This window comes from Quercus robur, chromosome 1 (assembly GCF_932294415.1).
Source record: "Quercus robur chromosome 1, dhQueRobu3.1, whole genome shotgun sequence".
Classification (NCBI taxonomy): domain Eukaryota; kingdom Viridiplantae; phylum Streptophyta; class Magnoliopsida; order Fagales; family Fagaceae; genus Quercus; species Quercus robur.
In genome coordinates, this window is record NC_065534.1 from 9,677,954 (window position 1) to 9,705,516 (window position 27,563).

At 36.5% G+C, this 27,563-nt stretch overlaps 3 protein-coding genes across 3 annotated transcripts; 2 read left to right on the forward strand and 1 right to left on the reverse strand.

Moving 5' to 3' along the window:
• The first annotated feature begins 3,801 nt into the window (after nt 1–3,801).
• Nucleotides 3,802–15,666, forward strand: LOC126719667 (uncharacterized). Its single transcript, XM_050422200.1, has 20 exons — nt 3,802–5,172; nt 5,835–6,038; nt 7,518–7,622; nt 7,725–7,790; nt 7,864–8,028; nt 8,526–8,600; nt 8,702–8,856; nt 9,305–9,440; nt 9,528–9,597; nt 9,702–9,829; nt 10,012–10,068; nt 10,920–11,105; nt 11,203–11,295; nt 12,759–12,844; nt 12,937–13,003; nt 13,087–13,153; nt 13,234–13,370; nt 13,727–13,818; nt 13,902–13,968; nt 15,057–15,666. The coding sequence occupies exons 1-20, from the start codon at nt 3,943–3,945 to the stop codon at nt 15,219–15,221; spliced, it is 3,351 nt and encodes a 1,116-aa protein (XP_050278157.1). The 5' UTR covers nt 3,802–3,942; the 3' UTR covers nt 15,222–15,666.
• A 3,264-nt stretch (nt 15,667–18,930) lies between these two features.
• On the forward strand, nt 18,931–20,088 carry LOC126719737 (ethylene-responsive transcription factor ERN1). The gene has a single exon (XM_050422264.1). It carries the CDS (start codon nt 18,942–18,944, stop codon nt 19,800–19,802), a length of 861 nt encoding a protein of 286 aa, XP_050278221.1. The 5' UTR covers nt 18,931–18,941; the 3' UTR covers nt 19,803–20,088.
• Nucleotides 20,089–23,437: 3,349 nt separating this feature from the next.
• On the reverse strand, nt 23,438–27,458 carry LOC126719743 (tubulin alpha-3 chain-like). The gene is made up of 5 exons (XM_050422269.1): nt 27,110–27,458; nt 25,960–26,174; nt 25,664–25,863; nt 24,820–25,328; nt 23,438–23,971 (listed from the first exon to the last, which is right to left on the reverse strand). Exons 1-5 carry the CDS (start codon nt 27,220–27,222, stop codon nt 23,659–23,661), a joined length of 1,350 nt encoding a protein of 449 aa, XP_050278226.1. The 5' UTR covers nt 27,223–27,458; the 3' UTR covers nt 23,438–23,658.
• Nucleotides 27,459–27,563: the final 105 nt, after the last annotated feature.

Below are 27,563 nucleotides of genomic sequence, written 5' to 3' on the forward strand. Positions count from 1 at the left end.
GTGTTTCTCCTTCCCGCATGGACAAGGATAAGAGGGAATCGAGGGGCCGAGGGACTCTAGTGCTGGTGATGAAGCGGGAACCAAAAGCCTGCGTCAGCTGTTTAAAGGAATCTATGGAATTCGGCTGGAGGGCATCAAACCATCTCATCGCCATGGGTCCCAAGCTGGATGGAAACACTTTACACATGAGCGCCTCATCCCTGGAGTGGACGGCCATCCTCTGGTTGAATTGGCTTACATGCTTTACTGGGTCAGTCCGACCATTGTATATGGCAAACGTTGGTTGATGGAACCGCCGAGGAAGCACTGCCCTCTCTATTCTACGCGTGAACGGCGACTGGGAGATGCGGTCCAGGGTCTTGCTCATGGCATCATTGGCCAAGCCTTGGTAAGACGGGCTTTTGTGGCTGCGTTTGCGAGGCCGCTCTTCCTCGTAGGAAAAAGTCTCGCTCGGAGGGGTTCTTGACCTTCGCCTGTATTCGCCATCCTCATCACTACTAGTGTCCGAGCCGGGTGAAAGACGTTTTCGCTACGCTCGACGCAGCTTCTTCTTCAAATCATCAATCTCTTGCTGTAGAGCATTTCGCTCATTCTGCTTATGGGATGCATGATCTTTCCCTTTTGAGCGGCTTCTACTCGTGTGAGAGGTGTTCACACTGCCCTCTCGTTGATTATCTTGGTCCTTCCTTCGTTCGAGATTTAAAAAATTGTCCTGCCGTTGAGATTCTGCACGTCCGGTTTGGCGCGGACCTAATCCTTCCATTTCTTACTGTTTCACTTGTCGAGACACAAGTTCTCCCCACAGACGGCGCCAATTGTAGGGGCGGTTTTTGAGGCCCAGGCCCAGCAAGTAAGTGGTTCTGGTCCAAAAGACCTCAGACAATGAATTTGTAGAGAGCGGGTTACAAAACTAGGGCTAGACGAAGTGAACGTCAGTTAGATGTATGCCATGCAGCATATTGAACGTGAGAATATTCCATTTTTAGTTCACAGGGTATCGATCTGAGGAGACGTATGAGTGCACCTCTTGCTCTTGGTTACAGACTACAGAATTCTTTTATCTCTCTCTCTCCCTTTCTTCTCAATTCTTCGATCTCCTCTTCATGGGGATCTCCTTCTCTTATATAGCACCCTCAAGTTGATAAAGGCCTTACACTTGTTAACCATCTGGACTTTCACTTGAGTGCCTATCCCATCGGGCATCCACCTTATCCTTCTGTGAGTTGCACTGGCCAAGATAACACTGTTCACCTGTTTTCTCTACATTAATGCGGCTGAAAAAGTAGCTTCCTTGCATTTAATGCGGCAGCTGTGGTTGCCTCCTGGACGTCTAACATTTTCCTCTTGTTTGGGATGGTTCCTCTCTGTGTGCAGGGTGTACGTTAGACTCCCATTTGGTATGTCTGAGGAGGCACTCCTCCTCGAACGCCCCTTAAATAAGTCCGGCCCAACAGGATTGGGCTGGAAATCTTTTGGCCCCGTTTTCCCTTCTCGTCATGGCTAGACTCCGCGCGGGGCCCAAAGCCCACTGTTGACTTGTAAATTTCACCCCTACAACTTTAATCTATAGTTTTAATTATATTTTTTAAGTTATTTAAGTACATGTAATTGAAAATCCACATGACATGATTTGATTAGGCCAATTAGCATATATTGACATGCTTGGTTGGCATTTAATGAGCACGACATAATAGAGGCCTGCTACTCAAAACTAACCCCTAATGTAAAGGGAACGTATAAACAATTTTAAACGTTAGAGGGTAAAATTAAAATGACCAAAAACTTCAGGGGTGTAAAATGTTTCATTGTAAAATTTGGTCAAGGAAACATTTTAAACACCATGATTGTTTCATTATAAATTTTGGCCAAACTTGAAAATATATTCCGTTCACCATAAAACTATTTGTAAAATATTTCACAAAACATGTAGTAGCTCTCCCTCCCTATTTGGTGGCTAGATTGTTGGTCCGGTTGCCGGACCGCTGACTATATTGACTGGATTGGTAGCCTTAGACATCAGAATGCTAACAACAGTTGTCGGACTGATTGACGATTTTTGTGATTTGTGCTTGAAAATTTTTACGTCTCACACCAAACACCTGAAAATATTTTATTGAAAATGTGTTTCAACATAGAATGTTTTCATTATTTGAATATATTTTAAAGCGAACAAACAAAACGTTAGTCTTTGCTATAATAGAAAAAAGAGAAATTATATGTAAATGAATCTAAATATAAGTTTGTTAAAATAGAAAAAAGTGAAGTTATATGCAGGTGTATCTAAATATAAGTTTGTTGAAACAGTAAAAGTAAAGTTTTTGGATCAATTTAGCTAAAATTGTATTAAATTTTGATTATAATGCTTTTTTTACAAATCCAGCTGGTTGTAACAGTGCTATGAAGCTCGATAAAATTAGTGACATTTACTAAAATGGATGTTCACATAAAATCTGTCATCTAGTTTTTTGTTGGTTGGATAAGAAAATCTGTCATCTAGTTGGAAATACAATTGGTTTTTTATATATATATATATTTTTTTATGGTCTAGTCGGAAAAACATTGGGTAAACTACAAACTGTACAAGATGCGGAAAGCTAATGAAATTAAAATCTCTTATCTCTTAACAATTTTGGTAGAAAATCATTCATTTTGGTCAAAAAGTCATAGCACATAAGATAGTGACAGTTTTTTTTTTTTTGAGTAAAAGATAGTGACAGTTATTATTACTAATCTAGCAGAAAATCAAACACAGAAATCAATATAAAAAAATAATCATTAATCCAAGAATAGATTAAAAATCCAATAGTGGAAGGAAACACTGAATTCCAAAACTCAATAATCTTTTAGTAAAAGCCAATTTGTGCTTTTGTGGAATCTTATTTATATACTAAAAGATAGAATTTTTGATAATTTATGTATTAAATATATTAATAAAAAGCTAAAAATTAGTTTATTATGAAAAAACTAAAAGTTAAACTATTAGCATAAGAAACTTTTTTTTTTTTTTTTTGGAGAAAGTATTAGCATAAGAAACTAATACAAAAAGTAAAAAGCAAAAAACAAATAAATTGGACCAAACACACTAAATATTTTGCTAAGCTCAAAATTTTTTATTTTTATTTTATATAAAAAAGCTGGAATAAGATGCTTTGTAAGATTGTGAACAACATAATTTCCCTCAAATCAATTCGATTTGAGAAATGCTAAACTACAGAAAGACTATTAAAATTTTGTTGGCTCATATCAAAAAATCAAAGGAAACCATGAAAATATATTCATTTGAGAGAATTGGTTATCAACTCCAAATCAATTAGTAAAATATTTTATCATCAAATAAACAATTTGGGGAAATTATTGTGTACTTTTAAAGTACCATAAATACGTACTTCCTCTTCTCGCATGAATGATGGGTCTTACTAATTAAATTCATGGTAGTATCCACCATTCATGTGAGAAGAGGGAATACGCATTTATGGTATTCCAAAAATACCTAATAATTTTTCAACCATTTAAATCAAACTATGCTTATAAAAAAAAAACTTTAAATTTGATGGTTTTATTTATAAAAAAAATGATCGTGATAATAATAAAAAATAAGAATAAGAAAAAGGAAAAAGTAGGGCTTGTCTTGAATGGTAGATATTGTTAATTGATTTCCCTCCAAAAATAAGTGTGGAAAGGGTTTTTTTTTATTAATCATAAAAATACAGCTAATCATCCATTCATAGCCTTCCTCTTTTGCCTAAAATATCCTACCCCACTCACTCCCTTCACTTTCTTCATAATCCCTAACCTCTCCTCTCTCTCTCCCAGTACAACACAACACATTCACTCCCTATCTCTCTCTCTCACAAAATAAGAGAGAGGCGTGCGTGTACAACCAAAAACCCTAACTCGTTCACCAAAAACACAAAACAAACAAACAAACAAAAAATAATAATAATGGATCCCGAGTCGACTCAGTTGCAGCAAGCGCAACTCGCCGTCATACTCGGTCCCGACTCGGGTCCCTTCGAGACCTTGATCTCTCACCTCATGTCCTCCTCCAACGAGCTCCGTTCCCAGGCCGAGTCGCTCTTCAACCTCTGCAAGCAGACCGATCCCGACTCGCTCTCCCTCAAGCTCGCCCACCTCCTCCAGTTCTCCGCCCACCTCGAGGCGCGTGCCATGTCCGCCATCCTCCTCCGCAAGCAGCTCACGCGCGACGACTCCTACCTCTGGCCGCGCCTCAACGTTTCCACTCAGGCCTCGCTCAAATCGATTCTGCTGTCGTCGCTGCAGCGGGAGGAGTCGAAGTCGATCTCCAAGAAGCTTTGCGACACCGTGTCGGAGCTCGCCTCCGGGATCTTGCCAGATAACGGCTGGCCGGAGCTGCTGCCGTTCATGTTCCAATGCGTCTCGTCTGATTCTCCGAAGCTGCAGGAATCGGCTTTCTTGATCTTCGCGCAGCTGTCGCAGTACATCGGCGACACGCTCGCGCCGCATATCAAGAACCTGCACGCCGTGTTCTTGCAGTGCTTGACGTCTTCGTCGAGCTCCGACGTGAAGATCGCCGCGTTGAATGCCGTGATCAATTTCATTCAGTGCTTGTCGAGCTCGGCTGATCGCGACCGGTTCCAGGACCTCCTGCCGGCGATGATGACGACGCTGACCGAGGCGTTGAATAACGGTAACGAGGTGACGGCGCAGGAGGCCTTGGAGCTTTTGATCGAGCTCGCCGGAACCGAGCCGAGGTTTCTACGGCGGCAGCTGGTGGACGTGGTGGGATCGATGCTGCAGATAGCGGAAGCCGACGGGTTAGAGGAGGGAACAAGGCATTTGGCGATCGAGTTCGTGATAACCCTCGCGGAGGCGAGGGAGCGAGCTCCAGGGATGATGAGGAAGTTGCCACAATTCATAAGCAGACTCTTTGCTATCCTGATGAAGTTGCTGCTCGATATCGAGGACGATCCTGCGTGGCATAGCGCCGAGACTGAGGACGAGGACGCCGGCGAGACGAGCAATTACAGTGTTGCACAGGAGTGTTTGGACCGGTTGTCGATTTCTTTGGGAGGCAATACGATTGTTCCCGTGGCGTCTGAGCAGCTTCCCGTGTATTTGGCAGCTCCTGAGTGGCAGAAACACCATGCTGCTTTGATTGCTCTTGCGCAAATTGCAGAGGGTTGCGCCAAGGTATTGAAATGCTAATACTGTTTGCTTATTTCTGATAATGAAATGTGATTCTATTTAGTTCTAGTATATCTGAAATGTGAACTTAGAGAATGTTAACTACGATTTTTTGATTTGTTGTCATATAATAGATGTTGGGCTTTTGATAATCAATATTCAGTAATGGAAATGGGGATATTAGTTAATTTTAGAATACTATTTGAGTATGGATTTTAGTTAGAATCTTCACATGCTTCATATGACACTGGCAGTGAATTCCACTCTGGCAATGAGTTCTCCATTGTGTTTCGTTAGTTATTCACTGTCACTAAAAGGGTAACTTGAATGGGGATATTTTGGAGATTGAAGGAAGCTCATTGTTTAAAGTCGAGTTTTTGGTCAGTTACTTTGCATTATTTGATAATGCCACATTAAATAGATTAACGGAAAATGGAAATATTCTTATCATTGTTGGCAAACACACCTCTACTGGAAGTACTTTTCTTTGTTGTGATTTTTATTCTGTACCTTATGTTCACCTGATGAAGTTCATTGGGGTTTGCTTTTATGATGATTATGTTCTACTTGGCAGAGTGTTTTGTAGATCAAACTTTCTCTGTTAGTTATATGGATTATATTCCTTTGTTGTTTTAGTGATTTTTTATTATCTGTTCCTATTTATACAGGTGATGATAAAAAACTTGGACCATGTTTTGGCAATGGTTTTAAATTCTTTCCAACACCCACACCCCCGTGTGAGGTGGGCAGCTATCAATGCAATTGGGCAATTGTCCACTGATTTGGGTCCAGACTTGCAAGTTCAGTATCATGGGCAGGTGCTGCCAGCACTTGCTGCATCTATGGATGATTTCCAGAATCCTAGAGTACAGGTTAGTTGCTTCTGTTGGCATTTTGTGCTTTTTTCTGAATTACTGTTTCCGTGCATTATAACAAGAAGTAGATAATGCTTAATCTAATGTATTAGCATAGATTGCACCTGCTTTTAGACTCTGATCAGATTAATGTGTGTTAGAATAAAATTTTTCCCCCTTATTTACTTTTGGTGATCATCAGTCATCAATGGAATAAACCTTAGTTGGTATGTGAGTAGTGGTCATGCTAGAGCCAATAGAAACTTCAGGAATAAAATTTGTTGAATAAAATGATCTGGCAGTCTGGAAATTTTATTACTAGGGACTTTCTTTGGTTGCAGCCTTCACTTTTGCTGTTAAGATATAAAAATAAGTAATTTAAAAAGTTCCATGTCTGTTTTCTAGTACCTACTGAATTCTTGAAGTGATTTTAGCTACTTTCTAACTTAAATGAGTTTAGAAATTAGCCAATATTAATTGTTAAATAGTGGTGTTTTGCACCTAATTATACCTGTGAACAGTGATAGATAATTTGTGAAATTCTCTTGAATAGGAAATTTATACTTACACATCTAGTAAATATGAGGTTTTGTGGTCAATGGATTGGAATGTAATTATACCAATATCTTGTTAGTGTGGCTTGCTTTTGGAGCATTACTCTGTATAAACTTCCTGTTTAGTTTAAAAGATGTATATTTTTTCTTATAATTGTTTGACATTCTAATAACTTTCTATTCAACATCTCTTTTTATGTTTTCTATTTGAAAATTTAGTCTTGATCTAGGTGTAATTTTAAATCAAAATGATGAAATCAAGCTTTTTAATTTATGCTTGGATAGAAAATTGGAGTAATGCTTCAAGTGCAAGCCACACTGACAAGATGTTCCCCTCCTAGTGTTTCCGTTGGCAATCCAGGGTTCAAATCCCCCACCCCCAACTATCGTTTTAGTAAGAAAATTGGACTATGCCTTCCTCTAACTGTGTTTCTGATGGCATCCTTTCTGCACATGGCCTCTAACTTAATCCAGTGTATTTGGAATCTAAACTGCATCTAGCATCTTCTACACAGTTCTCTGAAGCAACGGATTTATACTCACCTTTGGTAATTTGTTTGAAATAAATGGTGCAAGAGGGGGCCTTTAAATTACACAACAAATAGCAAGATATAAATTTAATTTGACTATTAACACCCTCTTGGTCCCTTTTTATTGTCTAAATCCATTTGGTTGGCATGTTAGATAGATGGAGTCTATAAATTCAATCTTAGGGAAATAGTATATGTTTTTCTTTGAGTATGACATAACAAATTTAAGAGTTCTTTGTGAATGACATAACAAGACCTTATTTTGCTTACCATGCTACCTATTAAGTGGTTGAATTATTTTTGCATTTATACTGAAATCTTTGGTCTCTTGGTATATTTACTACATTATTGTTTGTTGGTTCTTGAGGTCTACTGGGTGATTTTTGTTTTCTCCAAATTTTGTTTATCTACAGGCACATGCTGCTTCAGCGGTGCTCAACTTCAGTGAAAACTGCACTCCAGATATCTTAACACCTTACTTAGATGGAATAGTGAGCAAATTGCTTGTACTACTGCAGGTATCTCAAACAAACAAACAAACAAAAAACTTTACCATCAGTACATCTGTATGAAATTAAATAATTTCTTCTATACCTTATTGTCTTATATGCATCTTGCAGAATGGGAAACAAATGGTGCAAGAGGGTGCCCTGACTGCTTTGGCATCAGTTGCCGATTCATCTCAGGTACTTCATGAAATAATCTGGTCATTAATTTTGTTGCTAGCAAATGACTGTCTAACACTGAGGGTATACGTAGGAGCACTTCCAAAAATACTATGATGCGGTTATGCCTTACCTGAAAGCAATCTTGGTGAATGCCACTGACAAATCAAACCGCATGCTCCGAGCAAAATCCATGGAGTGCATTAGTTTAGTTGGAATGGCTGTTGGAAAGGAGAAGTTTAGGGATGATGCTAAGCAGGTAAGTAGCATTATATAAGTAGAACACTCCCTTATCTACCACTTTTCTCTCCAACCCCTTCACTCTCTTTTAGAATATGCATTTTAAATTCAGTTTGTTTCATCCCAAGGGTCATGGATTGATAAAAGATTTTCTATGGTTTTTTGTAAGCATTACCATTTGCTTAGTTTGTTTTATTCATTGAGACTAAAGCCAGAACCTTTACTGTTTTCTCTCTTTCTTTCATTCTCAAAGTCTTACATTTTCTCCCTTCCTCTCTCTCCCCTTTTCCTTTCACTTATATGGACCTCCTAATGGGTATTTTTCTTCTTTAAATATAATACAAGTGTGTAGTAAAGTGTTCTTCCATATGGTGAAAGATGATGTAATTTGAGCCTTGCAATCAGTTTACTTGATGCTGTCTCTTTCTTCCCCATCAAAATTTTTTTTTTTCCTCTCATTATATTTGCTTTATTATAGGCAACTGTATCTAATGTTTTATTTTTGGGTAACGCAAGGTTATGGAAGTGCTTATGTCTTTGCAAGGATCTCAGATGGAGACAGATGATCCAACCACAAGTTACATGCTACAAGTATGTTGTCATCATTTAATATGTACAAAAAACAGCATTGTATTATCTAACAATTATTATTGTTATTTTCTTTTTATGACACCTACACTATTATGTTGTAGGCATGGGCTAGACTCTGCAAGTGTTTGGGACAAGATTTTCTTCCTTATATGAGTGTTGTCATGCCCCCACTGCTTCAGTCTGCTCAACTTAAACCTGATGTAACCATTACATCTGCGGATTCAGATAATGATATTGAAGACTCTGATGATGAAAGGTCTGCACATTTTTTATACCTTTAAGTTCATTTAATACCTACAAAATTAGAGTTATGAGTATGCAGTATATAATGTCTGTCTTTGTGTTCCCTTCTGGCATTATTTTTTTCCTACATTTTTTTTTTGTTTTTCTAATTATCTAAGCAATGCAAGGTTTCCTTATTTTTGCAACTTTGACAGGTATTGTTTTAGATCTCTTTTCTCTAATGTTCTTAATCTCTCTCTATTAATGAACACACACACACACACACACGTGTCCATGCTTGTGTGCACCCAAATGCAAACAATACTGCCCTTGCATATTTAAATGCACATGATATTATTGCATTTGAAGTCCTTTATTTGATGCTGTGATCATTGCATTTTAGGCAAGCTGTGTCTCAATGCTGGTGTTTGTCTTGCTAAATTGTATTGGTTATCATGCTAAGAGTTGTGGTTCTGTTGCAGTATGGAGACCATTACTCTTGGGGATAAAAGGATAGGGATCAAGACTAGTGTCCTAGAGGAAAAAGCTACAGCTTGTAATATGCTATGTTGCTATGCTGATGAGTTGAAAGAAGGATTCTTCCCATGGATTGATCAGGTTAGTCAAAATGCATATTTTTTGGATTTTTCTTATTGGGATTTTGAACAACTCTGATACTTACAGATTGATGCATCTGTTATGCAGGTGGCCCCAACTTTGGTTCCACTTCTCAAATTTTATTTCCATGAAGAAGTTAGGAAAGCAGCTGTTTCGGGTATACAATTGACTTTATATTACTCTCCTTTTCTTTTCCCAACATTCCAATTCTTGCTAAATCTCTTGATGGAGAACATTTTTTTTTTTTTTTTTTTTTTTAAGCCATGCCGGAGCTACTGCGTTCTGCAAAATTAGCTGTGGAGAAGGGGCAAGCTCAAGGTCGTAATGAGTCCTATGTTAAGCAATTGTCTGACTATGTTGTTCCGGCTCTAGTGGAAGCATTACATAAGGTGATTGTTGTTTTGTTCAAGATTTCTTGTGGATGGGCACCCCCCCCCCCCCTCTCCCCCAAGCACGTGGCCCCCAGCTCCCTTTCCCTATTTTGCCTGATATTCATGTTCTGATGGTGTGGAATTTTTGTTTATATGATTCTTCTTGAGGGTGGTGAAGTATTTATTTATTTATTTTGCAGGAACCTGATACAGAGATCTGTGCAAGTATGTTGGATGCAATAAACGAATGCATACAGGTTTGCCAAACTCTATGATGTTTAATTACACAACCTCCATTGGCATCCAATTGTCATGTTTTGGAATTATTCTTCATCAAATACAATTAACTATCTTGAAATCACATTATCAGTGTAGAATTGCATTAGAATTATATATCCCTTTGTTATTTTCTGCTAGAGACTGACAAATTAATTAGGATTCGGAATATTCTATATTGGTTGAGATCTTACTGGATGCTTAAGCTAACTACTTATCTTCCATCAAAATGTTTTTCTTTTAGAGGTGGAAATAAAGGGTTTGGCAATTATATCTAGTTACATAAGAAAAAAATCAGGAGTGCACAATGTAAAGCAATCCTGTCGCCTGTAAATTTTATTATTTATTCTGTTGGATAATTGTGTCTATGTATATCTCTCCTTACTTGTGTTGTACCTTTGGTAGAGGATGTATTTTCCCAAATATGAGATGGATGTGTAACAAAGTAATTTACTAATTATATTATAAGTGTGCCAGAATGTTTGGTTGGTTTAACAAAAAACTTGTTTCTTTTAGTAGCAGTCTCTTTTTACTAATACACTATTATTCCTTATAATAGAGTGTTCTCCAGTACACCCTCCCCCCCCACAAAAAAAAAAAAAAAAGGGTTGTGGGTGTATGTGCTCACAGCCTTGGGCATTATGAACATTCCAAATTTGGATGTGTTGCTTGTTCCATTATCTGTTCTACTTCTGCACTTGTAGTTAAAACTTCATTTTGAATCTCTTGGTGGCAGTTCGCTCCTTAAAAATTTCCTTTTCCAATTTTCTGCATGCTGAATAGCATAGAAAATCACTGAAGTTACATTGCCAAAATTTTTGTTGTCTTTCAGATATCTGGAACGCTTTTGGACGAAATCCAAGTCAGGTCCATCGTGGATGAGATAAAACAGGTTATCACAGCCAGTTCGAGTAGAAAAAGAGAGAGGGCTGAGAGGACCAAAGCTGAAGATTTTGATGCTGAGGAGAGTGAATTGATTAAAGAAGAAAATGAGCAAGAAGAAGAAGTTTTTGACCAAGTTAGATTTGTCACATTCTATCCTTTAACCATAGTTAATATTTTGACAATACATAAAATATCCTGTTTCTTGCCTTATTCCTTGTTTCTCACTTTAGGTGGGTGAAATCTTGGGAACTTTGATCAAAACATTCAAAGCCTCTTTCTTGCCCTTCTTTGATGAGCTGTCAACGTATCTCACACCTATGTGGGTAAGTTCTGCCACTTTTTTGGTTCACTCTCACTTTTGATTTTGATATGTTTTGTTCCTCTAATACTCATTCTTGTGGAAAATTGGAGTGTTTAATCTGTATGGGATCTTTCATTAAGGGCTCACTGTTGATAGGTTTTGTTCTTTCTTTTGCCAATGAGCTCTAGCTCAATTGGCCCTTCCTCCCCTTGCAAGTGCTAGGTGGAGGCTGAGGTCGTGGATTCAAGACCCATGAGGTGCATGTAATGTTTGTGCTTGCTTTCGTGCGGTTTATCATGTTGAACTGATGCCCTCACCAAATTGGTTTTTTTTTTTTGTTTGTTTGTTTTGTTTTTGTTTTTGTTTTTATTTTTTATTATTACTATTATTTATTTTTTGTTGTTTGGAAAATATTCTTTATATCGTCCTTGGCTTTAGCTGCATAGCCTGTTGCCATGTGCTGATTATTTTGTAATCATCTAGTGGGCATGACATAAGTCTATTGGTTAATTGTAATGGTGAAAGTTGTGACCTCGCCAAAATGTGATTTTGGTTTGGTAAGCACCTTCTCCAAAGATCATAGTCAAACGCAGGATCTTCAATTGCTTTTTTAAGAAGCTATAAGCAGTGAGAATACAATCATCAGCAACAGTGGGTTTCAACTGCTCTCTCTCTCTATTTCAAGACAAATATTTGGTAGGAAATATTTAGAATGTGATACGATAGTGTATAAGTATATTGTTGGTGGCATTTTTAAGTTTTTTTTTTTTTCTAGAGAAAATTTATGAAACACTATTTTTGAGACAGGTAACAAAGGAATAGACTAATTAGGACCCTGGTAGTGTAACTTTGATACTGTGGGTTGATCAATATTCCGTAGGAGGAGAAGACTCAAGTGGATGAAGTGCATGGACACTAGAGGAAGGTCCCATGACTTATGAAATAATTGTAGATATGGCCTGAAATAGAGTGTTGTTGTGAGCAAACAATTTTGTAGTTGACTTGAATGTCTGGTTCAAGGTTTTCTTGAGTGTAGTTAACATCATTGCTCATGGAAGGTTGCATCTACATGATAGTTCTTTATGATTTTTGTGGAATCTCCTACCCAAGGTTTCAATAACACTCTCTTGCTTTCTTTTTGTATGACTTGGCCACTGCTTGTTATCTCTTCTGGTTTATTTTGAAAATCACATCATGTGTAGTAAATCTAGAGACAATTCCATGTTTGTGTATGTGTGTATAAATCTTTTGTAACCAGCTCTTTCATCCTCTTCATTTCAAAAATACTGTACAATGTATCTAAATTTAATTTGGCAGATTTCAACTTATTTTCTTGTGGGATGTCTTGGACCTTTACAAGATTCTTGCTAACTCTTTGATTTGCTGTGATGATATTTTGTTTTGTGAACACCTATTTTTCACTGTTTGTGTTTTGTGATCAGTTATTTTTGCCCCCTTGAATACTGTGTTTTGTTCTGATTATAGGGTAAGGATAAGACACCTGAAGAGAGGAGGATTGCAATTTGCATCTTTGATGATGTGGCAGAACAGTGTCGTGAAGCAGCACTTAAGTATGCTCTAGCTTAGTGTTTATTTTGAATAATGAACGTCATAAAGAAATTAATATAATCCCATCATTTTCCCCCTGTTGTGGATGGAACAGGTACTATGACACGTTTCTTCCCTTCCTGTTGGAGGCTTGCAATGATGACAATCCTGATGTTCGACAGGTCTGCACTTGGTAAAACTTTGTGGTTACAATGCTTTAAATTTGTAGTTGTTGTCATTTGACTTGTACTTCTATTTTTTTCAGGCAGCTGTATATGGACTTGGGGTTTGTGCAGAGTTTGGTGGATCAGTAGTCAAACCTCTGGTTGGAGGTATTTTTGCTTGCATCTTTTGGAGGATTTTAATATCTAAGGAGTTGTATAATAGTTAAAATATTTACTTCTTTATCCAGAGGCTCTTTCGAGGCTAAATGCTGTGATACGGCATCCCAATGCCCTGGAACCTGATAATATTATGGCGTATGATAATGCTGTTTCTGCACTGGGAAAAATATGCCAGTTCCATCGTGACAGCATAGATTCATCTCAGGTACTTCCACATCTCTATTTGAACCCCACCCCCCCCCCAAAAAAAAAAAAAAAAAGAAGAGAAAAAAGCTATTGGATCATTGGATGTGATACTGTACGTCTGTCAGTATTTTGTCTCCATTGAAATTACATAATTACATAGGTCTGATGATGTTTATAAATATATTTCTTACTAACATTCAAAGCGCTACAAAAGACGATTTTGGTAGCTATCCTTTGTTTCTTTTTTTTTTTTTTTTTTTTCTTTTTTTTTTTGTGTGTGTGTGCGTGTGTGTGTGTGTGTGTGTGTGTGTGTGTGTTGTTGTTGTTGTTTTGCATTGGCCTTTCCTCAGATTGCAGCTCCTTCTGGTTTCGCAGGTTGTTCCTGCATGGTTAAACTGCTTGCCAATAAAAAGTGATTTGATTGAGGCGAAAGTTGTTCATGAGCAGCTTTGTTCAATGGTGGAGAGGTAAACTTCAATCTGGGTTGAGTTGTGCTCCTCTTATCATTAACTTCCATCATATTAATTAAGGAGTTTCTTTCAATCTACAGGTCAGACAGCGAAATTTTGGGTCCCAACAATCAATACCTTCCTAAAATTGTGGCAGTATTTGCTGAGGTTAGTTTCTCATGGTTGTATTGATTAAGCACCCTTAATTTCAGTGCCTGATTATCTAATAATGAAAATGTTTTGGTGACCTCAAAAGATGTGTGCTTAGGCAATCTGTTTTATCTTCCAGTACTGTATTGTAAACGTCTGAAATCCATCTTTTCTCCACTATATCTGGTTTATGCATCTACTAGTTAACTTTGTAGTATGCAACAATAAGTAGTGATCTGAGGTAAAGGCTAGGCTTCTGTTTGTGTGTGTGTTACAATGACACACCATCTCCAGAGAATACAGAACGTATTCACCAATCCTCAAAACTGGATTTTATAGGAAACTAATACCTTTAGAAACACCATGTCACACCCATGCCCGCTTCGTGCATTCCAAAAACAGTAGAGTTTGGTGTGGAATTTGAGTCCAAAACCTTACACTCATGTCCATCTTACAAACATCTAACTAATAAACCATGCTCTCAAGATAAAAGAAAAAGTTATCCGACTAGCCATAAGTTATTAGGCCTTATATACTCATTTATTTTTTCAACATGAGGTTCTTCTCCATCCTCAAATCCCCCTAATTTCTAATAGAGGGGTGGGATTTGATCCCAAATCTGTACGATACCAAGAGGCTTTGTAACTTGAACTAGCTGGTGCCTATAATATTCTATTATTCTCTTAAATAGTCTTTGTGATAAGACTGAAGTGCCTATGTTGCAAATTTCCTTCATCTAGCATAGGATGTGAAAGAAAGAATTTGTACACTTTGATTCTTTTTAGGCACACCCATATTGCAAAATCTTGAGATAAAGATTGATTGGGTACTCATCTTTGTACCCATGACAGACTTGTATTAGTTTTTTATTTTAGGGAATGTGTTGGTTACTAGTAATTTCCTTGTAATCTAAAGTGTGCTTTTTGGTCTTATCCAATGCCAATCTTTTGTCCCTGTGGAGAGTCTGCTTTGACTTGCATGATGCACCTAAATATTTAGTGTACTTATTAAGCATGTTGCTTGAATTATTGCCACTCACTGTTAAAGATTTTTGATACACTACAGAAAATAATTGTACTTGTTAACACTGCCTGCAATTTTCTTAGGTTCTATGTGCTGGTAAGGATCTAGCAACAGAACAAACTGCAAGCCGAATGATTAATCTGCTAAGGCAGCTTCAGCAGACTTTACCACCATCCACCCTGGCCTCTACTTGGTCCTCTTTGCAACCCCAGCAGCAGCTTGCCTTGCAATCTATCCTCTCTCAATAGTATCTTTGATGAAAGGTGGCACCGTGCTGTTTTTGGAGACGGCATTTTCTGGTCTGTTTGTGTCAAATATATTTATTACCCATTCTTTTCCATAAGATGGTTCCCGTCATTCCCTTTTTGCATGATGCTATACAACAAGCCGGCATCAATTTGAGTGTGTAAGTCATCGTTGCGATTGCAAATGGATGTAGGATGTGTATATTACAAGTTTTATTTATAGTGTGGTTCTCATAAGAGAAGGGTAGCTATGGTGATTTTTGAGATTTTCTTTTTTCACCCTTTTGCCAAATTTATTGGTGGTTGGTGCGTGAGATTTGAGGGTTGTCAAGTGAGGCAATTCTTGTAGCAGTTTTGGCCCCATTGTGTTTTTCATTTCAAACACACTTGGAATATTCTTCTGAATTATTAATGGTGAATTCTTTTTTGACGCTTGCAGTTTTTGAAACCCGTGTCCAATTATATGAATTGATTCTTGCAGACACTGGACAGTACCATGATTTATATTCTCTGTTGGGTGATAAGCTGTAGTTTCTGTCACATTGGGCGTGCTAAAATACCCAAAATAATGCCATTTTTAGCAACCCAAATACCAAATTGTTATTGCTATAATTTTTTTTATCTGGTAGCAGTTTACTGTAGCAACAAGTTAAACATTAAAAAAAAAATGTTTTTTTATTCAATTCTCTCTTGAATTGAATAAAATAACAATAATAACAAGGGAATAATATTTAAATGAATTGGTAAAAAAATATATGTAGAGTGTATTGTTAAGTAGTATGTTAAAATAGATAAAGTATTTTTTGGGTGTGCTAAATGTTAAATCTTTTTGCATTACAAATTGACTGAAATTGCAATGACCATCCGTGCATTCATTTCTGAAGCACTATGCGCTCGGTTTGTTTAATAATTTGGCTTACCTAGAGTATTCTCATAAGATATTGTATAAATATTCTATTTTCTATTTTTACACACCAAAAAGTTTATTTTATTATTTTATCATATCATTTTACAATATATTTTACATCACATGTTCTATTTTTCAATTTCATAAATTAAAATAATATATACAACATGTTAAAAAAACCTACAATATGTAAAAATACAAAATAAATAACCCACCACCCCCACTGCTGCCCCACACCCCACCTCACCAGTCACCATCATCCATCACCTCACAACCCACCATCAAAGACACCAAAACCACCACATCAAACACCCAAAATCAAACACTGAAATACAAACCCAATAAGTTGAGATGCTGGACGAAATAGTAATGCTTTGCTCTGAGATGAACTAAACCGAACCAAGTAGCTTCGGTGTATGAGATAGAACATAGAGGAAAGGGTGAAAAAATAGTGGGAAAAAAAAGGGTGAAGGAGATTTTATAGATTAGTGATGATGGAATTTGTGAGATAGTAGAGAGGAAATTGGTGGTGGCTCATAAATGGGAAGAGAAGAGGGGAGAATAAAAGAGTCTGTTAGAGTGGAGAGGGTGAAGTAGTGAATGTGTGGCTCAAAGTGAAAGATAAGAAGAGATATTTTATTTGAGATGAGAGAGAAAGATGAATAAAAAATAAATGGTATTTCCTTTCATACCGTTTCAAAGATGAGATTCTACTGTAGCAAATACCAAAACTTTTTGGCATTTGGCACACCAAACAGTTTTGCATTTAACACACCTTATGATTGTCTGTTTTTGGTGTTTGGTGTGCCAAATGTCAAATATTTGGCATTTAACACACCTGATGGGAATGCCCTCTCTAGTTTGGTTAGAACCTTGAAAATACAGAGCTTGTTTCAATTGTACGAAGTGAATTACCAGGAAAAGAGATGGATTATATCACTGACTTACAACAGTGATACTAAAGGAGCCTTAATAAGAAAAGGTGTTGTGAAGATGATTTTGTTGTTTATGGCGCTTGAAGGTGACTATTAAATCTGGATCTGTTATACCTGTGGACAGTTTATACAATGCAAGTGACTGAAAATGGTGATATAGATTGTAGATTACCAATTGAAATAGATGAAAGTAACACTGGACTCCGAATTCATTACCAATAAAGCATCCAATCTCAAGACTGAATTGGATTGGGTGTTAAGTGTTATTTGAGTTATTCAATAAAACAACCTAATACGAACTCTTTTTGTTTTCCTCTAAGGGTTTTTTGCCAAACCAACCTCGGACAGACAAGCTGAACAAATGAAAATTTGATTTGGTTTTTTTTTTTTTAAATCGTATTTAGTTCACCTAGGTTTATTTTACTAAAGTGAACAATTCATAGAGAATTGCTTGTATTGTGAAACCTGCCCTATTTTTGTTTATAAGCAGTATATTAGGGACAGTTTTCAAATAGGCAGTCATAGAGAAGTGCCTACAGCTGGACATGTTATCCTATAATTTGTTTTCTTTTAAATAAAATTCCTATTTGCACCAAATAAAAAATTAAAAATTAAAAAATCAATTAAAAAATGTCATATTGTTCAGAACTGGTCAGATCTTTTAGCATGCCAAAGATCCATATTGTAAAATTCATGCCAACAATTTTGGGTGATTATGAGACGAGAAATTATATGGTACTTATGGTGGACCATGTTATTTATCACCATTTCACTAAAAGACTTTCACTTGTTTAAAATTGCTAAGTCAGTAATCAGTAGAAAAGAGATTAAAGTTAGAGGTGAGAATTCAGATTTGTGTTTACCCGTGGGAATACAGAGGTTTCTTAGATGTTTGTCTTGAGAAAAGTCAAGGAAGAAGTTAGATAGAGCTTGGTGATTGCATGACCATCTAAGTCTTAGTCTTTGAATTTTACACACATATAAACTTAGATTAGTAGTTGAAACCAATATAAAATTTCTATCTTGTTAAAAAAAAAGAAAAAAAAGTAGTTGAGACCAATATAAAAGACATAATAGTGTATTAATTATAATTATCATTTAAAATGAGTATTAAAAAGGAAAACATAAATAAATTTATAATATGAGATCTAAAGTGGGGGAATCTAAAGGGCAAAAATGATTTTACCGCAGTAATTTTAAACAGGTGAGACTGAGAGGAGTGATTGACAAAACCCACATTCCGCTACTGACTCCAATCGAAATTGGTGTTTACTTGTTTTCTTCTTGGCTTTTCTTAGCCCTTAGGGGCAAAAGAAAAAGAAAAACCCTCTGTGGCTTTTAGAAGGGTTCAATAATCTTAATTTTCTAGTTTGATTGTCAAGGCTCCAAGTGTCCAGCCTTCGTGCCTTCACGAATTTTTCTAGTATATCGTTGTCGTTGACAAAGTGAAGGTGAGGACAAGAAGTCCGGCCTGCCAAACCTGTTAATATTAAGAAAATACAAATAATAATCTTAACTTGTCTTCAATAATTAATTCTTTCCTTTCCTTTCCTTTTGTTTTTTTTATTCTTTCCATCCTCTTGCGGAAATGGCTTCCATGTATCTGGTAGAGAGAAACATATTTATATTTTCCCTTTTCTAGTTTTGGTTTTTCTTGTGGAATGGCTTGCATGTCTCTCTGAGAGAGAACATTTCCAAGGTACTTGATATGATCTAGTCTTTAACTAAACATTGAGATATCATTCAAAATTTAAAAGGAACAAATTTGAGTTGACATGCTGACAAGAAAAAAAAAAAACGAGCGACCCACTAAGATAAGAACTTACAAACCTCCTTGACTCCCTTGTATAAATAAGTCCCTTTCTCTCATTTCTCTAATTCATGTTCCATTCGAAGTTAGCAATGGAACATCTACTTCAAAAGCAGCAGAAAGGAGTTTCAGTCTACAAACCAAGCAAATTTAAAGAGAGGACTACCAACAATAGTAGAAGCAAGTTTGTTGGGGTGAGGCAAAGGCCTTCTGGGAAATGGGTTGCAGAGATCAAAGACACAACACAGAAGATAAGGATGTGGCTGGGGACCTTTGAGACTGCTGAAGAAGCTGCTCGAGCTTATGATGAAGCTGCTTACCTGCTTCGCGGTTCGAATACTCGAACCAACTTTGCCACTAATGTCTCCCCCAATTCACCCATCTCTTTGAAAGTCAAAAACCTCCTCAATCAGAAAAAGAATATGAAACAACACCCTTCAGCAACCCCCAGTACTGTTAAACCATGTACTAGAATTAGTTCTGGCTGTTTTGTCACTAATACCTTCCCTGATGATAGTTCCAATCATATTACCAATGATAGTTCTAGCTACTGTTTGAATTTTAGTGCTCCCTCTAGTGTCAAAGTCCAAGACACCCAAATGTCTGGAGATGCATATAGACCAGACTTGAGCAACTGCATTGCTGAACTTGAAGCAACTAGGTCTTATTCTGGTCACTTGTGGCCATTACCGCCCGAGTTTGATCAGCTTCCATTAGTCCAAGAGAAGCTGGAGTCCCCAAAACATGGTGGTTTATTGCCTGGTACAACAGGGCTGGACTTCACAGAATTTGAGCACATGAAGGTAGAAAGACAAATGTCAGCATCATTATACGCTATGAACGGAGTGAACGAGTGCATGGAGAATCCATATGATGCTAGTGATTCTCTCTGGGATCTTTCTACTTTGTGTCACTTGTTCTGCACAAGTTGATGCCCTCTCCTCTCTTAATACATTGAACTATCAAAGCATGAAGGTAAGGAGAGATTGGAAGCTGTAATGCTGTATTTGATTAATTCAATGGTACTGAAAGTCTGCTTTGTTCTACTTTCAAGAAGAGGTACTATTTTTGGTGGTGCAATGAGGATGTTGTAGTATTCATGTAGGAAGATCAAGACTGTATTACACAACTTGTGAGCTCTGTAAGGTCTTCCTCTCAAGTAATCCTATTGGCTTTTGGCTGCTGTGCATAAGATAATAAATCAATTTTTTTTGCTCATTCAAGTGTCACCAATTTTTGGGACAACGAATGGCCTAAGATTGAACATAGTCCTATTAATTATTTCTCATCATTTTTTAGGAACAAGGAATGGCCTATAGTAATAATTACATGGAAGGCTATCATGAAATTGGCCCCATGGACTTTTCTCAACAGCTCTCCCCTTGAATGAAAGATTTTGAAAACCTCAAGATCCTGCACACGCCCTACTAGCAAATCTAGCACCATCAGTCTACTCAACTTGTAAAAGTTCAAAAATAGTTCATATTTACTCAATCGCTCAGATAAAAGTTGATAGAGTCCCATCTGTCAAAGTTAATTTAAGTATTGAGATTCTAAAATCTAGAGCCTAATTACCAGATTGATTATCACTATTTTTTTTTTAATTATAAATACGGTAAAATTTAAATTTTAAATTTTTTATTTGACGACAAGAAACTTTATCAGTTGATCTAACTTTTACCCAACAAATTGATTATCACTTCAACCAATTTAATCAACAATGATTTACCAAACACAATGATAAAATAATCACAAGAATATCACCACAATTCAAAAGTAGTAAAATAAAGTATAAAATTAACACAAAAATTTGGTGACAAAGTGGAAAATTTTTGAAATACTCTTTAGGTCTATTTGGTTGGATGGATAGAAAAGTGGGACAATGGGGGAGGGGATAGAAAAGTAGAGGAATAAAAGAAATTTTAGTTTTCCTTTATGGTGTATGATTTGACTTTTGATGGAGAAAAAGAGGAGGGATAAAAAATTCTTTTGTTTTGATAAAAAATATTTGTAGAAATTTACTCTTACACCTCTATTAAATAATATATATATATATATTTAAATATTATATTAGTAAAAAAAAAAACTGGAGTTGGGTATAAAAAATTATACCAAACATTAAATTCAGTGAAAAAAAAAAAAAAAGGAGGAAAAAGAGAGAGAAAACCAATGTCTAAACAGGGGGAGAGGGAAGATTTCGTCCACCAAGTGGTGGGACAAAGTGTGACTCCTAAGCAATTGGGAGGCATAATTGTAAAGAAAAAATTTAGTTATAAAATTAGTTGTAACCTAAGGTTACATCCTTACTTAATATATTTTTATTGGAAGTAAGTTTTGACAAATACACCATTGGATTACATTTTTTTCTTATATCCTTAATGCTTGTAAAATTTTCTAGAAAATTTAAGAAAAATAGCAATATTATCATTAAATTGTTTAAATTGCAAGTTTTTGTAGTTTAAAATTATACATAAAATATAATTTTATAGATTATATAGTAAATAATATCCAATTGCCACAAAATTTGATGTGTATTAAGAGTGTAAAAAACATGCAGTCTAATAATTAGATTTTCAAAAAATATAGTAATGTAAATGATATTGAGTAAGGTTGTAGTTTTAATTTACAACCAATTTTGTAACAAAATTTTATCCTAATTGTAATTACCATCAACCATCTATATTCTCCTATATTTTCTCTCCAAATTGGGGGGTTGGAATTTGGTGGGCCCAGAGAGAAAATTGCAGGGTCCCACTATTTTCTCCCCTCCTTCCCTTTCCAACCAACCAAATAAACACTTATTTACCTCGTTTTCTCTCCTATTTTCTCTCCTCTCTATCCTCCCTAATTTCCCTCTAAGCAACGAAAAAAAAATCCCACTCCAGAAGTAGCCTACCCTACTGAAAATTCACTATAGAAAGAGTTTTGTTACAATGACTTATACTCACAAAACCTCAGCAGATAAATGCTATGTATTACCTAGCAAACGATCCGTTCACCTACTACCACAACGGCTCAAAAATTCCCACCACAAACAGACTCGTCTGCGCCAATCTAGAACTTCAGTACATTAGTGAACTCACGAACAAATGTTAACTACTTATGTAGTTTCAAAGGAAATCAATTTAGGCTGTCAAGAATGAAAAGGCATAGATGGGTTTTTTTGTTTAGACTCAAGAAAGAAAGCACTCCTAGATGTTTTTGAACCTAGCCTTGACTAGCATGTATCAATAAGTATTTAAGTGTTGTATGGAAACAATTTATTTAGCTTTTTATTTTTTGTGGTTTGTTGAAAGTAATAAAAAAAAAAGTGAGTCTTGCAATAAGCAAAAAACATACAGTGAGACTCGCAAATAGTATATGATTATGACTTTTTGAAAAGAAACTAAGCTAAGTGAAATTTGTAAATAGTACCTGGTCATGATAGTTTGACCACAAACAAGCTAAGTGATTGGTATGTTGCGATTGTATGCAATAAAAGTGATGTCAATAATACTCCCATATATGTTATACTAGTTACAATCTGCCATCAATTTTTATTGTGGTTATAGAATTTTTGGAGTAAAAGCATAATGTATACCCCATTTTCTTAGGTGAGGAAAGACCTTTGCATGCCACCACTAGAATAATGTAGCATACTTTCATTCCTTTTTCTCAGTCTTCCTCTCAAAATAAAGAAATTATAAGGATTTATTTCCATTTTGATCCTCTTTTGTCTTGTGTTCCAAAATGGTCCATACTCTTTCAAGTGTAATGCTTTTTAGTTTTTAAACTTTTGTTTTTGTGTTATGTCAAAAAGGTTATTGCTGAATGGGAAAGGCCCGAGATGACAAATGAATAATAATGCACTTAAAAAGAGTGTAAAACCACAACCTGTTAACGAAAAAAAATATATAGCGTGTAGGGAGTGAAATTGGGGGTCTGAAATCCTTAGCCCCAGAACCATCACCCATACATAATAGTGTTTTAAGGGGTCAATCTTGCCAAAACTACCTTACCCATAATCTATCTGTCACCACAAGTCTAAAAATAATATCTCAAACTCACAAAACCAGCTTTCATGGCAACCATACACCTTGTAAACACCCAATCACCAAGCTCAACAAACCCAATCAAATAAATCATAACATACTCACCACATCTACAAACACCAACAGACTTGACTACTCACCACATCTTCGAACGCCAGCTCGAAGTCTAAACAAAGGCCAGCCTCGATATAGCGAGGAAGAAAAACTGAAAAAGAATAAAGAGAAGATTAAATAGATCTAAGAGCAATGAGAAAAGAAGAGAGAGAATTGGTCTAATGAAACGAGATCTGAAAGAAGTAAACAAAGTATAAGATACAAAGCAGATTGTCTCAAAGATAATTTGGTTGTTAACTGTTGGACTGTAGATCAAATGACTTGAACCATCATTCTTCATCAATTAATTACACCCCACATCAGGGCTAATATGCATATTTATCAATGAGGTGACTACCAATATATATATATAGGCATCCAGAAATTACATTCTCCGAATGGTCACAAAAATTAAACAAAGAAATTCAAAGAGAAACTGTAACTCATCCTGAAATATCATTTCATTAATACCATGATCCTGAAATAACAAGTCATTACTATCACAAAAAGAACAATTATTCAGAACAGACAAACTCTGATAATTTCATGGCATGCACAAAACATTGATACAAGAAATAGAAGAACATGAAAATAAAGCATAGGGGCAAAGGCAAATGCTCATATACAGATGCAAACTTCATACGAACACCCTCACAGAACTACTTTAGTAATCTTCAGCTTCCTCTTCATCATCAACACCTTCAGCACCAACTTCTTCATAATCTTTCTCAAGAGCAGCCAGATCTTCACGGGCTTCTGAGAACTCCCCTTCCTCCATGCCCTCACCAACATACCAGTGAACAAATGCTCTTTTGGAATACATGAGATCAAATTTGTGGTCAATACGTGAGAAAACCTCAGCTACTGCTGTGTTGTTGCTGATCATGCAGACAGCTCGCTGCACCTTGGCAAGATCACCACCGGGTACAACTGTTGGAGGCTGATAGTTGATGCCACATTTGAAGCCAGTTGGGCACCTATGAAATCCAACACAACAAAATTTTCAGATCTCATTGGAATATAGGGCAATAAGGATGCTGTTTAAAAGTTTGCATTGCAAGTTGTCCAACTGGGAGAGACAACACAAAAATCAATAATATATTGTGCTTTAACAAACTACTTCAAAAAGAAAAGCAATAGTAAATTCATCTAAATCTTAAGTTGGCAGGCAGATCTAACATATAAACAGGTATAAAGCTGACGCTCCAGTCATACTTCCAAAAGTTGTCCTCATCAAAGTTTTAACATCCAGATATTGTAAGATCATGCAATCCCATTCCCCCGCACACACCAAAAAAAGAAAAAGAAAAAAGAAAAATTGGAAGCTGGGAACAAAGAAACACAGTCAATGTCACCAACCCTTTTCACCACATTGATCTCTATCCGATCTTGACTCTAGGCAATCCCATTCATTAAATATTGAACCAAGCCAACATTACCTCTATAGAATTGATAAACCAAGCCAATCTCCAAACCAGGGAAAAAAAGTTTCAGGCCAAACAATTTTCTCTAAAAGGAGACAGTAGAGCAAAACAAGAAAGAATTTACCCCTGAACTCTAGCAGAGCAATCTAGAGTTATACGAGGTATGTATTTGATGAGTCTAGATGGTGAGACTAATTAGGTCAAATGGGTTTAAAACTTTAAATACACAACTACAAACAATATAATCCAATAAACAATGCCAAGGATAGCTTAACCAAAGAAGTTTGATAAACAATCTTAGACAGCATTTTCCCAAGATTAAGTTCATGGTTATATTTCATCCAACTTTACTCAAGTATGCCTTAGTCTTTGCCTTGTTGAATGCATTTTTTCCCTCTTACCAGTCAACAAACTGAACAGTTCTTTTGGTTTTGATGGTGCCAACGGCAGCATTAACATCCTTGGGAACAACATCTCCCCGGTACATTAAGCAGCAGGCCATGTATTTCCCATGCCTTGGATCACACTTAGCCATCATGCTTGAGGGCTCAAACACTGCATTTGTGATTTCAGGAATTGAAAGCTGCTCATGATATGCCTTTTCAGCTGAGATGACTGGGGCATATGAAGAAAGCATGAAATGGATCCGGGGATATGGTACAAGGTTGGTCTGGAACTCAGTAATATCCACATTAATAGCCCCATCAAATCTCAATGAAGTTGTCAAGGATGAAATGATTTGAGATATCAATCGGTTCAAATTGGTATAAGTTGGCCTCTCAATATCAAGGGATCTTCGGCAAATGTCATAGATAGCTTCATTGTCCAAGAGCACAGACACGTCTGTGTGTTCAAGCAAAGAATGAGTAGAAAGGACACTGTTATAAGGCTCCACAACTGCCGTTGAAACCTACCAAAAAAAAGAGTTCACCAGAGTTGAACCCAGTATTAGCTTTAATTGAATAGTGAAGCAAAGTGTTTCTTTTGAAATTATATTTCTTACATAAATTGCACTAAAATGAGCATCAATAAGCGCAATAAAAACCACAATCCATGAAAAAAAGTGTTTCCATCATATAGAGTTCAAAAACAACCCTGAATTTCTTTCCTTTTATGCCCATATGTGATAGAACCTTCCAGAAATGTTTCCAACTAACCATTGTTAAAAATACACCTCCAACAACAATGCTATATACAAACTTTTAGCAAAGAGTAAAGGATCAAGATATTAGTAACCATCTGTACCTGGGGAGAAGGATAGATGGTGAATCCAAGCTTCGACTTCTTCCCATAGTCTACTGACAGGCGTTCTAACAACAATGACCCTAGACCAGAACCAGTACCACCACCAACAGCACTAAACACCAAAAACCCTTGCAAGCCAGTACAGTTATCAGCTAATTTCCTTACTCGATCAAGGCACAGATCTACAATTTCCTTCCCAACTGCACAACAAGCCAGAATAAGGTTAAAGCAACATGATTAACATATTAAAATTTTCCACTTTATGCAATTTGCAAACAATGTCACTTATCACTTACCTGTATAATGCCCTCTTGCAAAATTATTAGCTGCATCTTCCTTGCCAGAAATTAGCTGCTCGGGATGGAATAGTTGCCGGTAAGCTCCAGTCCTAACTTCATCAATAACAGTTGGTTCCAAGTCAACAAATATGGCCCTAGGCACATGCTTACCTGAACCAGTCTCACTGAAGAAGGTATTGAAAGCATCGTGTGCAACACCCACAGAAAGGTCACTGCAAAGACATAGAGGTTCATAAGCAGCTCAGTACAAATCTAACCCAGCAAGCACAACAGAACTACAATTACAAAAACCTTAGTCCCTAAATTTCAGGGCCAACAATGGTTCCTCAACAAAATAATTAGGGTCAGCCAAATCTAACCCAACAAGTGCAAGGCCTAAAATAGTTAACAAACATTGTGAGAATTTGACAACAATGCAATATGTTATTGTTCCAAATCCAGGAAAAATTGAGCAATGCCCATTTCTGAACTCACCAAATCCAACTGAAAACCTTAAAATCCTCTCTTACTAAGCCTGTTAGATAGTGGCTCATATTCTGAATGAGAGAGTAAGACTAGTATGACAACTGACAAGCATATATTGGCAAATTAAACGTACCGGGTTAGGGTTTCTTGGGGCAGTATAAATTCATTGTAAACCCTTATATTTCATGTAGTGGAATTCTCAACTACTGGGTATGGCACATTGCTGAACCACATAAATCTGTGTGTTATTTATTCATTTTCCTTCTCTTTTCTCTTTATTTTCACTAACATTGCTCAGATCTGAAAACTTCAACAAACCCAAAAGCCCTCTCCAATTACAAAAACATCATATGCAATATATAACCACATCTTCAAACAATCTCCAAATACAAATACAATGATACAACAGAAAAATCCCAACTCTCAGATTCATCCAAAATTACAAAGACCCAGATGAATTTCATTGCTGGGAATTTAATAAAAACCAAATCTAGCAACATACACACATAAATATATGTAAACCCAGAACGCAAAAACACATTACAAAACGCATTGGAAAACAAAAAAGTAGGAAATGGAAATGACAAACAAATAAAATAGTAATAATCAGCCACTGGTAGATCGCTTCAGATTCAAGTCCACACACATAAAGAAAAAGAAAAAGAAAAAGAAAAAGAAATACCTGGGCATTGTACCATCAGGGTGAATGTCATGCTCAAGGCAATAGAGTTCCCAACAAGAATTTCCCACCTGAATCCCAGCCTGACCAATATGTATGCTTATTATCTCTCTCATCCTGCTTCTCTTTCTTCTTCTTTTGCTTCTTCTTCTTCTTCTTTGTCTTTCTGGGTTTGTTTGTGTGTGTGTGAGAGAGAGAGAGACTGAAAGAAAGAAAAAGAAACGAAAAGTGGCGCTTCTGAGATTTGACCTAAATGCAAAATGGAATAAGGAAACGCACAGCACACACAACCTTTGTGGTTTCTTTGTTTTGTGCTCTGTGTTTGTGACTTTTTGTGTTGTGTTTTTCTCTCTCAAAACATCAATTGTGCTTTCTATAATTTCTCTTTACTACCCACTACCTTTTTTTCCTTTTAAAATTAAAATAAAAAATAATTTAAAATCAAATAAAATTTGAG

What these genes read in the sequence shown, in the direction of transcription:
- LOC126719667 (XM_050422200.1), top strand. Translation starts at nt 3,943, where the DNA reads ATGGATCCCGAGTCGACTCAGTTGCAGCAAGCGCAACTCGCCGTCATA. An exon ending in CAGTTGCCGATTCATCTCAG is followed by an intron (nt 7,791 to 7,863) that starts GTACTTCATGAA and finishes GGGTATACGTAG; the next exon opens with GAGCACTTCCAAAAATACTA. An exon ending in TCTTCCCATGGATTGATCAG is followed by an intron (nt 9,441 to 9,527) that starts GTTAGTCAAAAT and finishes TCTGTTATGCAG; the next exon opens with GTGGCCCCAACTTTGGTTCC.
- LOC126719737 (XM_050422264.1), top strand. Translation starts at nt 18,942, where the DNA reads ATGTTCCATTCGAAGTTAGCAATGGAACATCTACTTCAAAAGCAGCAG.
- LOC126719743 (XM_050422269.1), bottom strand. Translation starts at nt 27,222, where the DNA reads ATGAGAGAGATAATAAGCATACATATTGGTCAGGCTGGGATTCAGGTG. An exon ending in CCTGATGGTACAATGCCCAG is followed by an intron (nt 26,175 to 27,109) that starts GTATTTCTTTTT and finishes ATGTCTTTGCAG; the next exon opens with TGACCTTTCTGTGGGTGTTG. An exon ending in CCATCTATCCTTCTCCCCAG is followed by an intron (nt 25,329 to 25,663) that starts GTACAGATGGTT and finishes TTTTTTTGGTAG; the next exon opens with GTTTCAACGGCAGTTGTGGA.